At 35.1% G+C, this 17,566-nt stretch overlaps 1 protein-coding gene across 1 annotated transcript in view; it reads left to right on the top strand.

Annotated features, from left to right (window-relative positions):
• Positions 1-17,566, top strand: part of LOC112617278 (transmembrane protein 117) — a gene marked incomplete at its 3' end in the record, with an annotated part of 544,094 nt that overhangs the window by 282,494 nt on the left and 244,034 nt on the right. The window contains exon 4 of the mRNA XM_025374027.1: positions 5,777-5,876. Within this exon, the coding sequence (XP_025229812.1) occupies positions 5,777-5,876 (100 nt within the window). The remainder of the gene's footprint in view (positions 1-5,776; positions 5,877-17,566) is intronic.

Genomic DNA, 17,566 nt, shown 5'->3' with positions numbered 1-17,566 from the left:
TTGAAATAGTTGTACTAGAAGCTTTACATACTTTATATCATGTGTTCCCTAACAAATCCCTGTGAAGGAAAGGTATTTTTATTCCTAGTATATAGATAAGGAAATGAATGATTATCAAAGTTGATCATTTGTCCCAAGTCATGGGGGTATGGGATGGGTTGCAAGCTTAATATTTTCTGGTTCTAGGACTTCTGCTTCTCCAGTATGCCCTATTTCTTCCCTAGAAATCCCCATAGTGTCAGTAAAGAATTTACTGTAGGTGGAAATAGTTACAAAAGAATAGGAAATTATTACTTTAGTTTCAGATTAGAGATGATTATGTATAGAATTTAGACATTGATAGTGGTGATGACAGAAAAACAGCATAGATTTGAGAGCCTTTCAGAAGTAACATTTAGTGATTAATCACTAATGCTGAGAGTAAAGGAAAGGGAGAAATTGATGTAGTACTAATGTTTCTGTATATAGCACAAATGAATTTCACTGAATGGGCTGAAGTAAGGCAAGGAATGGAAGGAAGAATTGATGTATGCTGGATGTATTCACAGTGATGGTAGGTTGGTTAATGAATACTCTTTGTCTCCAGTCTTCTTAGATATGTCTTCCTTATAGAACTTAGAGGGAATTAATGGCTAAAGTTAGGAAATTTCAGTTGGAATGTTATCAGTGAGCATTGTTAGGTTCAGATGCAATTTTAATCATTACAGGCTACAGCTAACAATTGTCTGCAGCTTTTTTGTGACATTCCAGGGGATCTTGCCCCATAGCTTCAAACCGTAGGTCTAGCCTGGAAGGTCCTTATACATGTATTGAGCTCCATCAAAATATTTTAAATCAAGAACTAGAACCAAATATACTAAAATGTGGTTATTTGGATAATAGTCAAGTAAGTGACTAGAGTCATTCATCTAGTTAATCATTTCATTACGAACAAAATGATTGAGAAAAGGTTAATTTTAAAAATCTAGGTTTAGTTCCTAGCATTTTGTAGTGACAAATTTTCACTTTAATGCCTTAAGAATACTTAGAGCTTTTGCTTTAGTTTTAGTGTGTTTAATGCAGGCCTGTACTCATGCAAGTCAACTCCTTGCCCATAATTTACTTGTGTGTGAAGCCCCCAATCTTATTTATGTTGCTCGAACATGGCTGAGAGAGACAGCTGTGACATTATGAATCCAGCTGGCCACAGATGAGTTTTCAGTGAAGCATGGATCCATATTGGTTTGGTGATCTGTGTGTACTGCCTCCTGTTAAAATTCAGACTCAACCACTAAATCACCTGGCATTGACTGCAACCACTTATGTATGACTAATAGACTGAAGTGAACTGGAACTTTTGTTGCTAGTGATCAAGACCCTTACTGTAATATAAACTATACTATAGTTTTATTGACTATTTGGCTCATGTTAGAATCTGTTTAGTTTAGTCACTTTGCAACAGGTTTTAATAGCCTTGGTTATCTCATGTTGTCAGGATGTTATGATAACTAACCTTTTCCAGATCTTGTATATTGAAATCTCCACATGTTTGTTATGGATTTGATGATTAAGGTTTAAATCTCAAGGAAAAAATAATTGAAGTTAGAGGCTGAGAAAAAATTTATTTAGGATCTTAAAAGCCTGTATCAATGATCAATAGTTACTTAGAAGGCTGGTAGAGCTGCAAGACTTTCTAGATAGTGCAAAAAAACAAAGCATAAAAGAAAACAAAGGATGTGTGAGTTGTTAAAATAATCAGCTAAAGCACCAAACAAAATAACTTCAATTGTGCCTCTTAGCAAATAAAATATAATTATGAATTACTTGCTCAAATCATTAGGTATATGAAACCCCACAATTTCACTCTTTTAGAGTCCAATGTGATGTTCAAACTGGCTAAAATTGCTGATATAAATATATGTCTGTCTTGTTCTTTACAATCCAACCAGGAAATCTTGTTAAATGTTAATGGATATGCAAATGAATGAAACAGTAACTGAAAATTTTTATGACAGGTCTGCATATTTGTAACTTTTCTTCATATTTATCCAAAGCAGCAAAAATAAGAATAATTACTGAATAATGACTTTATATATTATTATTAGAGGTAGAAGACAGAACTATTCAGAGCATCACATTAGATTGTGATTTTATATATTATTTATATATTTATATAGTCTTTATATATTATTCTTCATTTTTAAGTATATTAGTTATTTCATAAACTATCAGTACTGTCTCATCTGCATTGTTATAGCATCTAGCACTTATCATATGTCCACAGCCACACGCAAGGATTCTTTATTTTGTGCTGATATATTATTCTGGGTGAATACAGGACCGTTATCTTGCAGTCAATCAAGAAGCTATAAATGTAGTTGGAGAGATTAAGTGAACACACAAAACAATTTTTGGAAGTTTTTAATATTTTCCTCCGTGGAAAAGTTTTTCATGATTCAATCTCATTTTATTGCTGCTTCTAGGATTTAATGTATGGAGATCTACCCATGCCATATATAAATAAATATGAACAACTTTATTAAATCATAATTTAAACAAATATTTATTAATTCTCCACTGGAGAATCAACAGTGGATAGGATTGCCAAAATAGCTTCCTGTCCTTCTGGACAGTTTTTTCTCTTGGTTTTCAGTGATATGAGCTTGTTTCTTGACATCCTAGTAATTTTGGAATGATGGACAGATGTTATGTATAAAAGTGTGTAGAGGATAAAATAAAATTTTATTTTTCCACAAAAGGTTTACTTTTTCCTTTGTTAGGTGGAAAGAGTAGAAGCTGATCACCACAATCCAGTCATAAAATGGACTGGGTAAAGGCTGGTTTACACTTTCATCAAGGATTCATCCATCTCTGGTTTTCTATAGCCCTCCAGAGGGCTGTATTCTCTTGGACCACATTCTCTGGCTGGTTCTGAACTCTATAATAGAGTCCTCAGCATAAGGAAGTTGCCAAAGCTCCCTAATGCTTTTTAGAGATTTTACTTAGTCTTTTAGTCTCCTTCCTACTTCCTTTTGAACTGCCTACAAGTTCAGAAAGGTTTGTCAAGTGTCTTGAAAGGCAACCAGCTGTGGTCATGCTCTCTTTTGGGCTTCTCCTTCCTCACTAGGATCTTGGCTTCTTAAGTTTCCAACGTTGTCTCTTCAGCTCACTGCGACTGCCCATTGCAAAGGGCAAAACCCAGGTTCTCATCCTCTTTCCTTGCATGCAGAGTCAGCAAGCATGCCCAGAGAAAATACAGCTAATGTCTCCATAGTTCTAATTTTCCACAATTCTCTCTAATCTGGTATCTTGATTTTTCTAGTTTTCATTGCCTCATCAATTTTAATTTTTTGATTATTTAAACAGTGTGAACACTTTTGATTAACATATATTCAGATTGTATACACATGTACAGTAGCACCACTTCATTAAAACTCCTTTTGTCAGTAACCTCCATGATACCAAATTTGTGACATTTTTTTGCATTTTAAAAAAACTTTTAAGTTCAGGAGTACATGTGCAGTTTTTCTATATAGATAAACTCATGTCATGGGGGTTTGTTGTACAGATTGTTTCATCACTCAGGTATTAAGCCTAGTACCCATTAGTTATTTTTCCCAATCCTCTCCCTCCTCCCACCCTTTTCCCTCTGAAAAGCCCCAGAGTGTGGTGGAGTTTTTTTTTTCTTTCTTTCTTTCTTTCAGTTCTTGGCTGGATGGTTGATCTGTTGCGAGTGTATCCAGCCACCTGTCTCTATTTTTAGATACTAAAATAAAAGAATGATACCTTCTCTTATACACATCTATGCAATTACATGGAATATACCCTAAAATTTCCACAGTACCCCAAGATATTCTAGAACTAATTGGAAAAGTGGACAGGTGGGGCATTGAACAAGTTCTTCAAATTAGGTATCATTGAAAGAACTGGGCAATTACCAGAGCTAATCCTTTATAGTAACGTTGAGTTCACTGACCAAGAGCTGTTCAGTGATTGTGGTACTGAAGGGTGCTATGCTACACCAAGTTGTCCAAGTGAATAACTTGGGGGCTTTCAAGTGGATGCTACTTTGATTGGTGAATTCAACATGAATTGAAACTCAAGATTTGAATGTTGCTCTGGAGAGCTAAAGCTTCTGCATACTATTCTTGACTTCTTATTATGATTTATCTTAAAGGGAAGTAAGTCTTAATTTTTATCATCTACTAAGCTACTTGTGGACAGAGTAGAAATTCGTTGTGTTTTATATCTTCACTAGCACTTATAAGAAGAAGGTGTTGCTTAGTGGTTAAATTTCTGGGTTTGTGAGTCAGTCAAGTTTAGATTTAAATCCTGTCCATTTACCAGATGCTTGACCTTAAGCAAGTTGCAAAATCTCTGTAAATCTCAATTTCGTATTGTGAATTGGTAATAATAATACATTTCATTGTACCAGTGTGAGAGTTGATGTATACACTGTATTTAAAGTGGTAATAACTATCTTTGGCACCTTATAAGCATGCAATTTATGGTAGCTATAAATTTTGGGCTACTATGAAAATCCATGGAATTGGCGATCCAGAATTTTGGGTTTAGTCCTTAAAATACACAGACTCTCCAAGGTAGGTGAATGAAGTTTGTTGAAAAAGAGTTATGTTAAGAATTTTTAAGTTTGCTTTTGTTGTTAAATAAAACTAGTTAAATATCTATTTATTTCATGGATAACAGAACCATCTGAAATAACTCCAGAAAAGAAAAAACTGGAGATAGTTTACCTCTCAGTGACTTCAAAAACATATCTCTTCATAATTTCAGTAGATAAATAATGAACAATCATTATCTATTGGATGTATTTTAAAAATAAGAAGAATTAAGTTTTACCAATACTCTAAATTATACAGATATTATTTTGTATAAGAAAAGGAGCAAAATTTAAGATAAAAATAGTTAAGTGAAATAAAAACTTAAGAGTAAAATAAAAACTAAAAGAGGGAGAGAGAAATTTGTCACCTAGCTACCATTCGTTAGTTATATTACATGAATAGGGCAAGTTATGTGATCTGAGTCCCAGTTTTTTCAGAGAAACTGCAAAATCAGAAAAATAATAATTAGTGTTTTCTTGAATATTAAATGAAAAAGTAGTAATGAAAATGCCTGATGAACAGTAAGCATAGTCTTAATACTAATATTTAATGATCAGTGGAAATAGGAATTAGCTATACAAAAAACAAATAGTATAATTATATTTTCTTATTATTTATATTTCAGTAATAATTTAAATCACACATATTTGGATCAAATTTCATACTGCTTTATTATGCATGAGAATTTTTCTTAAATCTTGATATTATTATAAACATTATTCAGGTATGATGTTATATCTAAAGCCTAATCCCAGCATTTTTCCAATTGTTCTGATTTGATGGAACTGAAGGAAAGTTAGCTCTTCTCTCCTCTTTCAAGTTACTCCAATTTAGGAAGTGTTTCTGCTCCACTCATACTTGAGTGAGCATGCACAAATACCTTTGCTGAGTATTTCTGTTTGATTTTTCAAAAGCTGTCATTAGTCTTACAGCTCAAATATGAAATGCACATGGTAATTGGTAGAGCCACATTCAGTCTTCAAGTGTAGCTGAAAGTGACCCAGACACCCCGAGAGCTCTTCTTAGACTTCTAGATTTGTAAGCCTATGTGATGAGACAAGAGCAAGACAGCTTGTTGAGAGTGGGGAAAGTCCCTTTGCCTGTTGCTGAACCAGAAAGCCTTAACTGTATGACTCTCTGAGTCCGGACAATGTCTTGTGTGTTTGTTTCCACAGAGCATATATCATTACAGACTATATGGGCATCCGAAATGAAAGTTTCATGAAATTAGCTGCAGTAGGGACCTGGATGGGGGACTTTGTCACAGCTTGGATGGTAAGAAAATTTTAACTTCACCCATTTCAAACATCAAACAGAAGACATGTTGACAATGTTGGACAGACACTGCTTTTGATGGTGTAGAGTAAAATAATTACCTTTCTTTGAGTGAAACAAATTTATGAGTAAAGATAATTCCAGAGATTATATCCAATATCTGTGGACCTCAGAGAAAAATCAATGCAATTAGAATATAAGTAATGGCACTCCACCAGAATCTGTCTGTCTGTCTATCTATCTATCTCTCTCTCTCTCTCTCTCTCTCTCTCTCTATCTATCTAAACACACATGTATGTTTGAGCATATAAACATATACAGTCATAACATTAATAGAAATTCTCCCTGTGAAATTATAAATAATTTTGTTTGTCTAAATAATTTTGGCTTTTTTAAAAGGCATGTACAATTTTCAGGTAAGGAATGTACTCTGTGGCCTGTCTCAGAAGAGCATATGAAATATTTTTTTAACAATTTAAGAAATAGTTTTCTACATTTATTTTCCTCATTGAAGCTACTAATATAATGGTAACTGAGTTCTGAGTTCTCTTTTAATCTCTTTTGTATTTTCTTACTCCTCGTTACTAAAAGCCTGGAACAGACAGACAAACATGTCTTCTGCTGAGCTCATCTGTCAAGAAAGTATCTTCTGTTTTTAATTATTGGGTTAAAATTTAAAGATAGCATGTTGTTAGAAGGCTCTGGGTTCTATAAATTTATGAGAGACTCACAAAATGCAAAGAGTGTAACTCCCATAAAAATGGAGCACTTCATTAACATCATTCATAAATGCAGTTGATTCTAATTACCTTTGTCAGTCTATTCACTTGAAAATGAGGAGATATACCAGAAGGCAGATAATGCTTGACCGAAACAAGACTTGCTGTGGACATGTCCCTGCAGATATGTCCCAGATATTGTAGGTAGGAACAAAAGAGTTTCTGCCATTTCTATTGATTGCTTCTTACCTGGAACAGGTGCTTTCCGGGATCAGGAAGCAGTTGTAGCTTAACTGCTCCTACTGAGAACATCCAGGAAGAGTATCAGGTAACCACGAAAGGGTTTGTACGGCCTGTTTTTGAGCCTCCACCTACCTCTGTTGATTTTTAGAATGTTAACAGATTACTAGATGGATCCTATTCCATTAACTTTAAAATGTGAACTTGAAAAATGATTTGTCATCTCTAGAAATAGCAATTAGAGTAAGCTAGACATTGAGACCAGGCTGCCTCATGTGAAAAATGTCTTTTTTCCTGGCCGGGCGCGGTGGCTCACACCTGTAATCCCAGCACTTTGGGAGGCCAAGGCAGGTGGATCACGAGGTCAGGAGATCGAGACCATCCTGGCTAACATGGTGAAACCCCGTCTCTACTAAAAATACAAAAAATTAGCCGGGCGTGGTGGCGGGTGCCTGTAGTCCCAGCTACTCGGGAGACTGAGGCAGGAGAATGGTGTGAACTGGGGAGGCGGAGCTTGCAGTGAGCAGAGATCGCACCACCGCACTCCAGCCTGGGGGACAGAGTGAGACTCCGTCTCAAATAAAAATTTCTTTTTTTCCATTGGAAGAAGCTTTTTAGGAGCAGATACATAAACTTTGAAAAACGTGATTTCCTTGAAATTTGAAGGGATGTTTAAAAAATTTTTTCGACATTAATTGTGCATTGTGATTTCGACACCACTTTATGGCGAATCTGCTTAATAAGATGGAAAAGGTAACTAGATTAAGAGTCCAGGAATTTGAATTATCTGACCTGACCACCTATGGTTCGACCTTCCACAAGTAATAAACAGTTCTCTAAGGCTCAGTCTGCAGATTTATCAAATAGGGTTAACAGTTCCTTTCTGTGTTGCATATTTTCTGTAAAGCTTAAATGTGTGGCCCTGTGATGTGACTTAAAATGCTAAAGTATGAGGTAGACAGAAGCACTTCATTGTGCACATTGCGGGGCCCTTCATCTCTTTAGCTTGGCTTAGTCCTTTGAGGTGATGGCAAGGGCAAGTCATTGATCCAAGATTCAGGATGCCTAGACTTCCTGAGCCCCATAAGTGGGAGCAGCCCACTTTATACCAGGCCTGGGGTCCAGAGTGTTTAGAGTTTCTTTCAATCGCCAATGCTTCAGTAGACTAAGATGATATGGTACATTGCTTCCTGACTGTTGTCTCAGAGTGAACCTGACAAAAGTTAGAGGAAAAACAATGAACCAGCAGGACCTAGAAGCTCACTCTGGAGTTTGCAGGCTCATGCCAGCCATTTATTACATAAATCATTTTCTTTTCTACTATGACAACATTGTTTGTTTATAACCCAATTCTATCCAATTCCTCCCCAGCCATTTCTTTCTATACCATAAACAGCTCTGCCTCTATTTATTGGTTCATTATTATTGTTTTTTAAATTAGCACTTTTTCTTTTTTAACCATAAGGAGGGGTCCAATTGCTACAGCAGCCTTAGGAGGAAAATGCATGGTAGAGTTTTGACCAAAGACCTTTAACCCTTCCTGGGTGGATTTCTACTCTGCACTTGCCTGCTCCTCTCATCTGGCTAAGGGGAGTACAAATAATTCCACAGTTCAGCCTGTGATATTTGTCTCCTTCCAAGATCTGGCTGACCTTCATAGTTTCTTCTGATTTTACTATTTTAATGCCTTATATTTCTAGTGGCTAAACTGATAACTTCACTGTTTTCTATATAAAAGATTACTGCTACATTACAAAACTGAGACTGGATTGAGAGTCAAGCAAACGGTATTCTAGGTTGAACCCCACAGTGTGATCTTAAGTCATCTAACCCCGTGGGGCCTTTCTGTAAGCTGGAAGAGAATCCAAAGTCTCTTTATGGTATGTTATATGAAACATTGACCTTTCCCCATTAGACACAGGGATAGAAATAGCAAAGAAAATACCAAGCGCTCCTGATTTTAAAATACAGTCACACAGGGAGGATTCCCAAAGCACATAATTTCTATTCCCATTTCTATTCACTGACTGGGCAGTGAGTTTCTGTATAAATATTTATATGTCTACATATGAGTATATTGATAACACTTAAAAAATAATATTTTCCCTCATGAGAGAAGTTTAAGGTAGCCTTGACCTTTGTCTGTCTATAGAATTCTCATCATGAAATGAATATCAATGATGAGAGTGACTATCATGGAAAAGCAGCTATTTAAGTTAACAATCAAAGTGTGTCTTTTATATATTTCTGAAATGGAGGATTTTTCTTTTATGGAAAGAATTCAAAGCTTTTTCATAGTTTTAAAAGGCATATCAGTATTGATGTGATCCAAAGATAAGGATGGTGTCAACCAATATGAGAAGTGTCTTTGGCCCTCACATTACAGAGCTTCAAGCTCTACTGGGTCCAATTTCCTAGGCAGTTCTGACTTTTCCTGGCTCTGTGGTACTCCCCATGCAGAGGACAAGAGATGTATGTCAAGATTAAGGGTGCTAATTCTTTTGTCAAACAGGTTTTTAAAATAAGTTAATATGTAAGAAATACATAAAGTGCTGAGCGATGTAATCTGCATTGAGCTGGGTCTTTGCTATGGGCAGGAGCAGAGAAAAGCTCTGTCATGAAGGTGTAAATAAAACAACAGGGGGTGTCTCATGAGACACCGTTTCCAGGTATCCACCTATGTGCCCATGCACTGTGCCATTAAGTCAGAAGCTGGAGGAGAGTCGGCCAGTTCCATATCACATTGCCCCAGTTTTGCCATTGCTGCTTCAGCTTCTGATGAAGTCTAAGGTGGCAGGGGATTCCGAGGACATCATGATGGCACTTGCTTCTGCCCTTAATACCAGAGAGAAGAAGCACTTTATGCTGACCTATACCTAACAATCCCCTGTTCTAGCCCCTGGTACATCCTGTCCTAGTTGCTTCCATCTTACAGCAGTAAATGGTATGACTCACAATAGAATCAGGGAATCAGACTCTAGGTTTGAGGTTCTTGTTGGGGTGAGGTGTACAGATAAGATAAAACTGAGCCATGACCTAAGAAGACAATTCTGGGCCTGGCGCAGTGGCTCACACCTGTAATCCCAGCACTTTGGAAGGCTGAGACATGTGGATCACTTGAGGTCAGGAGTTCACCAGCCTGGCCAACATGATGAAACCCTGTTTCTACTAAAGATACAAAAATTGGTCAGGTGTGGTGGCACATGCCTGCAATCCCAGCTACTTAGGAGGCTGAGGCAGCAGAAAGGCTTGAATGTGGGAGGCGGAGGTTGCAGTGAGCGGAGACTGTGCAACTGCACTCCAGCCTGGGCAAGAGAGCAAGACTCTGTCTCAAGAAAAAAAAAAAAAAGAGAGAGACAATTCTGTTAGCCAACACTGAACATTGAAGTCATCATAAAGCATCCTTCATCCCGAAAACCATATACTGTGTATATCAAGTCCTAATAGTCACAAGACATTGCTTGGCTTTAACATATTAGTGCTAGGATTATCTATTGGAATTTATATATCTGTGCCACTACTAGCAAAGGCTTTACCATGAGTGTCGTAGACACATAAAACAGGAAAAAATAAATTTAGTTGTTTGCCAGTTGGCTTTCCTTTTATTTATTTATTTATTTATTTGTTTGTTTATTTATTTATTTTCTTATTTAATCAGCAGCGCTTTTATTTCTTAGTGGCCACAAAACAATGGTGTATCTTATAACTTTTGACATCTTAAATTTGACACAAATATGGTATGTGAATTTGAAACAATACATTTCTCTCTAGTTACTGTTTTGATGGCATTCTACAATTTTTATGTGGTGTTTTCTTTTTTTTTAAATTACGCTTTATGTTCTAGGGTACATGTGCACAATGTGCAGGTTTGTTGCATATGTATACATGTGCCATGTTGGTGTGCTGCACCCATTAACACGTCATTTACATTAGGTATATCTCCTAATGCTATCCCTCCCCACTCCCCACACCCCACACCCCACAACAGGCCCTGGTGTGTGATGTTCCCCTTCCTGTGTCCAAGTGCTCTCATTGTTCAGTTCCCACCTATGAGTGAGAACATGCGGTGTTTGGTTTTCTTTTCTTGCGATAGTTTGCTGAGAATGATGGTTTCCAGCTTCATCCATGTCCCTACAAAGGACATGAACTCATCCTTTTTTATCACTGCATAGTATTCCATGGTGTATATGTGCCACATATTCTTAATCCAGTCTGTCATTGATGGACATTTGGGTTGATTCCAAGTCTTTGCTATTGTGAATAGTGGTGCAATAAACATATGTGTGCATGTGTCTTTATAGCAGCATGATTTATAATCCTTTGAGTATATACCCAGTAATGGGATGGCTGGGTCAAAAGGTATTTCTAGTTCTACATCCTTGAGGAATTGCTACACTGTCTTCCACAATGATTGAACTAGATTACAGTCCCACCAACAGTATAAAAGTGTTCCTATTTCTCCACATCTTCTCCAGCATCTGTTGTTTCCTGACTTTAATGATCACCATCCTAACTGGTGTGAGATGTTATCTCATTGTGGTTTTGATTTGCATTTCTCTGATGGCCAGTGATGATGAGCATTTTTTCATGTGTCTGTTGGCTGCATAAATGTCTTCTTTTGAGAAGTATGTGTTCATATCCTTTGCCCACTTTTTGATGGGGTTGTTTGTTTTTTTCTTGTAACTTTGTTTGAGTTCTTTGTAGGTTCTGGATATTAGCCCTTTGTCAGATGAGTAGATTGCAGAAATTTTCTCCCGTTCTGTAGGCTGCCTGTTCACTCTGATGTTAGTTTCTTTTGCTGTGCAGAAGCTCTTTAGTTTAATTAGATTCCGTTTGTCAATTTTGGCTTTTGTTGCCATTGCTTTTGGTGCTTTAGACATGACATCCTTGCCCATGCCTATGTCCTGAATGATTTCGCCTAGGTTTTCTTCTAGGGTTTTTATGGTATTAAGTCTAACATTTAAGTCTCTAATCCATCTTGAATTAATTTTTGCATAAGATGTAAGGAAGGGATCCAGTTTCAGCTTTCTACTATGGCTAGCCAGTTTTTCCAGCACCATTTATTAAATAGGGGATCCTTTCCCCATTTCTTGTTTTTGTCGAGTTTGTTCAAAGATCAGATGGTTGTAGATGTGTGGTATTATTTCTGAGGGCTCTGTTCTGTTCCATTGCACAAGCTTCAGTAACTGGCTTTACTTTTATTTAAGGCATTTATAGTGACCATCTGTTTATAAAATTATTTGTGGTTTTAACAGACTTTTTTTCCTCTTGAAACTTGGAGTTTCATTAGAGCCAGACAAGCTTAACCATTAAAAATGCTTTTGGATTAATAAAACATAGCCTTTGTAGTTGGAATATAGTAAGAAATAAGTTGTAACTGTTGCTTAATTATTTCTCTCTATTGAGGATCTAGCAAGAATATGATTTTAGGAAAAAAGGTGTTTTTTTAGAAATATATTTTACCCTTCTATTTTAACTGTGCCTATTTTATGTGTAAGTACTACAATATCTGTTTAAATATTTGAGTGACAAATTTTGCTTTCTTATTTTTCATACATTTTGTATTTTTTCAGAGATTTTATAATTAATATTTATACTGCTATTATATTTGCTTCAAAAGACTGTTTATAATAGTTAACACTGAACACAGAACCAGGCATAAAATAGGTGCTCAAGAAATATTTATTTAAAGAATAAATAGATAGATCATAACAGCACATAAGCACAGTTTCATTTCTTTTTTTCTAGTTCAGTTTTGTGACTTATTATTGTAAAATGAGCATTCTAGAATCCTAGCAAGGTGGAAGGAGGTCAGCTATATTGTTCAGGGTATCATATATATTAACCCTGCTTTGCTCCTCTCCCTACCCCGCCTCAACCAGGCTATGCACTTTTTCATACTAAATTTGTTTCCAGAACCACAAGGACACATGCTTGTGAACACTCTTGAATGGAAGTGATGAATTGTCAGTGTTATTCTCCCAAAATGGTGATGTCATTCTTGAGTATAAGTGGCAAAAAGTATAAAGAAAAGATTGAGCTCTGCAGATCCTGCCAGTGCATTCTTTGAATGGTCATTACTGCTCTCAGTGGCACTGTGTTGCTCCCAGGTCTGGGATAGAAAGAAGCTGTGTTGAGATATGTCTCTTGAGTCATGTGAACAAGGAGAGATTACTACACAAGACAGAAAATTGGTTAAATTTCAGTAGACCGAGAGAATTAAAGAGTGGTATATACTTGAGAGCAATACCATTACATCAAGGGTTAATATTTATTTATAAATCTAGAACAGAATAGAGGGAGGAAATATTTCTGCAGTGTTTGAGCGTAAAGTATTCCTTCTAGTTTAAATATAGATAATATGAAATAAAATTTATAATTATATAAACATACAACCTAAAATGTGGCAAATTTTAATTGTCATTTTATGCTTATTGCACACTTATTTAGGAAAGGAGTTTAACTGTTTGTGTTATTTTCATTTTATCAAGTTAAAAATAGTTTAGTTCAAAATTTTCTAGTTTATACATGTCACTATTTTGTGGACTATTTCGCAAACACTGAGTGTGTGAATGAACAATAACCTGGAATATAACCAACATCTAGCTTGTTATTCTGTCTGGAATTGAGTTTGACAATTCGTATTATAATCAGTGCCAATTTTCTAATTATTTCTCTTCTACTGATGTTTCAAAATGACAGAATAAAAAGCATAATTGAATTTGATTTAGCACTTGAAATAAAGTAGCAATAACAGCTTTATTGAACTTCATAATAGAAAAAAAAATTAAATGAAACTTGGAATAGAAGGCCAGAGTGAGCAAACTTATTAAACACATGTATATGAGAAATGGAAGGGTGCAAACCAGATATTTAGCCATGGGAGCTGGACCTAAGAGCCGAACATTCCTCTGGGTCTTTCTCTTTTGCTGTCTTTCTCCGCCTGTTCATTGGAATCATTTTGACCTCAACCTACCCCTGATTAGTTAACCTCATGTTTGATACATTTGATATGAAAGAAATGGTATGTTCCATTTCATTACTTATACAGTGAAAATGCAAACTGGATCAAGCGTTTAATTAATACACTATCTTTCTATAAAGATTTCATGTTATGTGAGGTTCTCTGAGAAAAAAAAAGCATGCATCAGGGATTTAGGGGCACAAGATTTAAAGAGGATGTACTCTTGGGGAATCTGTAAGAGATAAGAGAAACAGGAGAGAGAAAGAGAAGGAGGCAAGCAAAGTTACAGTTATATAGTGTCACATAAAGTCTGCCCTCAGCCAGATCTCTTGGGCCTGTGCTCTTGGGGAATGGAGTGCTCCAGTAGGTCAAGAGGATGTGAGTGGGGCACCAACATGGACCATCACACAGACAAAACCCAAGGACAGCAGATTTAATGGCATCCATACTTGCCAAAAAAAAAAAAAATCAGTTTGTTTGGTCATTTGATTGAAGCAAAGAGCATAAAAGGGAAATTATTTTTTACATTTCCTTTTTGCTCATTAGGAAGTTTAGAGGGAAGTAAATGTGGTCATTTTGCTTTTGCATGTATAAATATTTTAATGTCTCTATAAATATTTTAGCTCTGTGTTTCATGTTCCTTCAAAATAATAAGTTCCCACTAAAAAATTAATAAAGCAGGAGAGTCTAACTTCCTGTGTTCAGATAGCATCATACGTGATGATCAAGAGTCTTTTAATTTTTAAGACTTTTGGAATTAAAAAAATAAAAATACAAATAGAATAAAAAACGATTTCTGGGTAAAAAAGATTGTACTATAATGTATAGATATTTAAGAATAGAGGCACAAATTCTGGCTTTCACTGTAAGTCTCCTAATGTCAATGCCTATCAAAATATCAAATAATTCCATAGTATATGATAGGTATATTGTATGCAATTTGTATTTATTAAAAATTTATGGAATATAAATGTTATATTCATATTCACTAAGAATATGAAAGACACCTAGGAAAATTCACCTAGGTATTGAATTGAACTACATTAAGATATGAAAAAACTGAGGACATCTCTTACAGAAAGACATTCCCACCAGAGACAGGGGATGCTCATTTTTCATCTTTTTCATCTCCAACTTAGTTTCAGCTTCTTCCAATTCCATTATACTTTATTTCTATTACTTAGTTTATACTTCCTCTAGGTGGGTGCCTCCTTTGTCCACATAATCTTTATGATTTTTCTAACATAAAGTTCCACATCTTTTAAAGCACTATTTATCCACCACTTACCTGAAGAAGTTTGAATAAAGCCCAGGAAGCATTAATACTTGATTTTTTTCCTCTTTGAAAGTCAATGATATAATGAAATGAGTGCTGGCTGTTAATATAGGCTCATATTAGAGCTTGAAAAAAGAAGCTGTGTGCTTTTTTGTAGTACGTTTAGAAGGAGTTGGATGGCTCCCTTAACATTTCTTTCACCTTTATTTAGTGCCTCCTGTGGGCCAAGAACTATTATAAATACACATATTTAGAATAATGTTTATATATAAATATAATATTATATTTATATAAATATATATTATATATACTTTAGAATAGTGCATACACACACACACATATTTTAGAATCATGCTGGGCTTGCAGGAGGTGCTAACTAAAGGTAAAAGAAATGATCAGGGTAAAGGCAAAAGAAATGATCAGAGGTGTCATTCAACTAATTCCAGAAGTACTACAAAAGAAGCACATAGCTTCATATTTCAAGTTCTAATCTCAGCTAATATTAATGAGTACTCATTTTATTGTATCATTAACTTTATATCAGATACATACTGATTTTCCATCCATAAAAACCTTGAAACAGGTAGAGACACTGAAGCTTAGAGAGGTTAAGTGTCTTGCCCTTGCCCAAGGTCACACAGATAGCAGCAGCATGAATGGCAGAACTTGGAATATAACCCAGGCAGTCTGGTTCCAAAGTTTTTATTGCTTTCACATACTATAGTATTCTGACAAACTGAATAATTTTCTTGCAAATATTTTATAGTAGATCTTAATCCAATATGGCATATAGACATAGATTTTGGTTCAATTTTTTTTCTGCTTACATGTCAATTTGTTGAATTTTGTCATCAGATGGGGAAAGTGAGTATCTTTTTAGGCATGAAATGATATAACCATCATGTCTCAGCCAAACTGTTGCTTTAAAACTTTAGAAAATTCTTAAATTCCTATATTTCTATTCCCTTTTGATAAAGATGATGGAAAGCATCTTATTTCTGGAATGAGAAGAAAGTAAATGAATAAGTTTTATCTTATTATTGTTTTAAGACAGATATTGCAATTCCTAGTTACTTAAGTGCTAAGTGTTTGTATGAAATTGCTGTTCTTTAGCAATTGTTTGCTCCACGGGTTTTTAGAGCAGTAAAGTTTTTTATATTCATAGAGTATGCTACGTTTTTAGTTAAATGTGTTTTAACCATATTTAGTTAAACATCAGAAAGAGATTTATAGCAGTGAAGTACCTTGTATTTATACTTTATTGTTGTTCCTTCATAAAAGCTCCATTATGTTTTAAGAGATTAAAGTATTTGAGTGAACACAGGGAATATAATATTTGATAAGAAATGGTTAAGTAAGAGTTTTCCTAAAACTATGTTTGGGATATATTCTTCTCTTATATATCTGAAAGCTGATTAGGAAATAAATAACTTCTTTTTTCCCTGGCTGACAAAATATATTAAGCTTTATCTTAGACCTGGACCTGCCTCCACAATCCTTCACTAGTCTACCAAATTGCTCAGTGAAACATCTTAAGTAGCTTTTGGAACATGATATTGCATAAGGAGTCAATTAAGCATGCAACAGCAGTAGAAATTACCAGTTAGGTGTAAGATCAAATAAATATCTCTGCCATTTCCAAAGATATCAGTTAAAACAGAAGATAAAGTCCACATCAACAGTTTCTTAAATGCTATAGAGAAGGACTCACAAAAAGAAAATAGGACACTACATAGGCCACATTAAGAATTCCAAATTGTTCTTGACTACTGACCAGAGGATATATGAGAAGTAATGCCTATGAGTCAAGTGAGTGAGCTGAAACAGAAAACCTAGAGAGAAGCCATCTGTTTTCATTGAAAGAATAGCACCTCTTGTAAAGGTTTTAAAATACATCATAAAAATACTATGAACCTGTAGCTATTGAAGAAAAATGAAACCTAATAATTTTAAAAACCCAAGTGCTTTTTTTCTTATGTCGTAATTATCCTAATTTCTTTGGCATTTTCAATGTGAACGAACAATCAATTTGAGGGAAGATTTTTGGCAAATCTAAATTGCAGATTTGAAAAAATATGAAGGCATTTTATTTTACGTAAATAAAAAATTAGCAAAGTGAACCAGTTTCCCCCCAAACAATATGCTATATATGTAACCCCTTGTTTTGATTATATGATTTTTTTAAAAAAAATTAGCAGAATAATTATTCCTGGTACTTTTGCATACTTTACTTTCTTAGCCTTACAAGTCTCTATCGTTATGCCATTGCTATCTTTCTAAAATTGGTGACACCTTCAGTTGACTATCTCTGTAGACCATAATATCTTTGAGAAAAGATTTTCTCTGGTGTCAAGGGATTTGTGAAGTGCAGAGGTTATTCAACTAAATGAGGAATAATCCAAATTTATTTTTGCTACTATTTTTGTCCAAATATTTCCTAAGATAATCATCTTTTTGCCTCCATTCAGTCACCTTTTTGCAACAAACATTT

Source organism: Theropithecus gelada, unplaced genomic scaffold (genome assembly GCF_003255815.1).
Source record: "Theropithecus gelada isolate Dixy unplaced genomic scaffold, Tgel_1.0 HiC_scaffold_15989, whole genome shotgun sequence".
NCBI classification, from domain to species: Eukaryota; Metazoa; Chordata; class Mammalia; order Primates; family Cercopithecidae; genus Theropithecus; species Theropithecus gelada.
The sequence above is the reverse complement of the archived record's forward strand: the minus strand, read 5'-3'. Positions and strand labels throughout refer to the sequence as shown.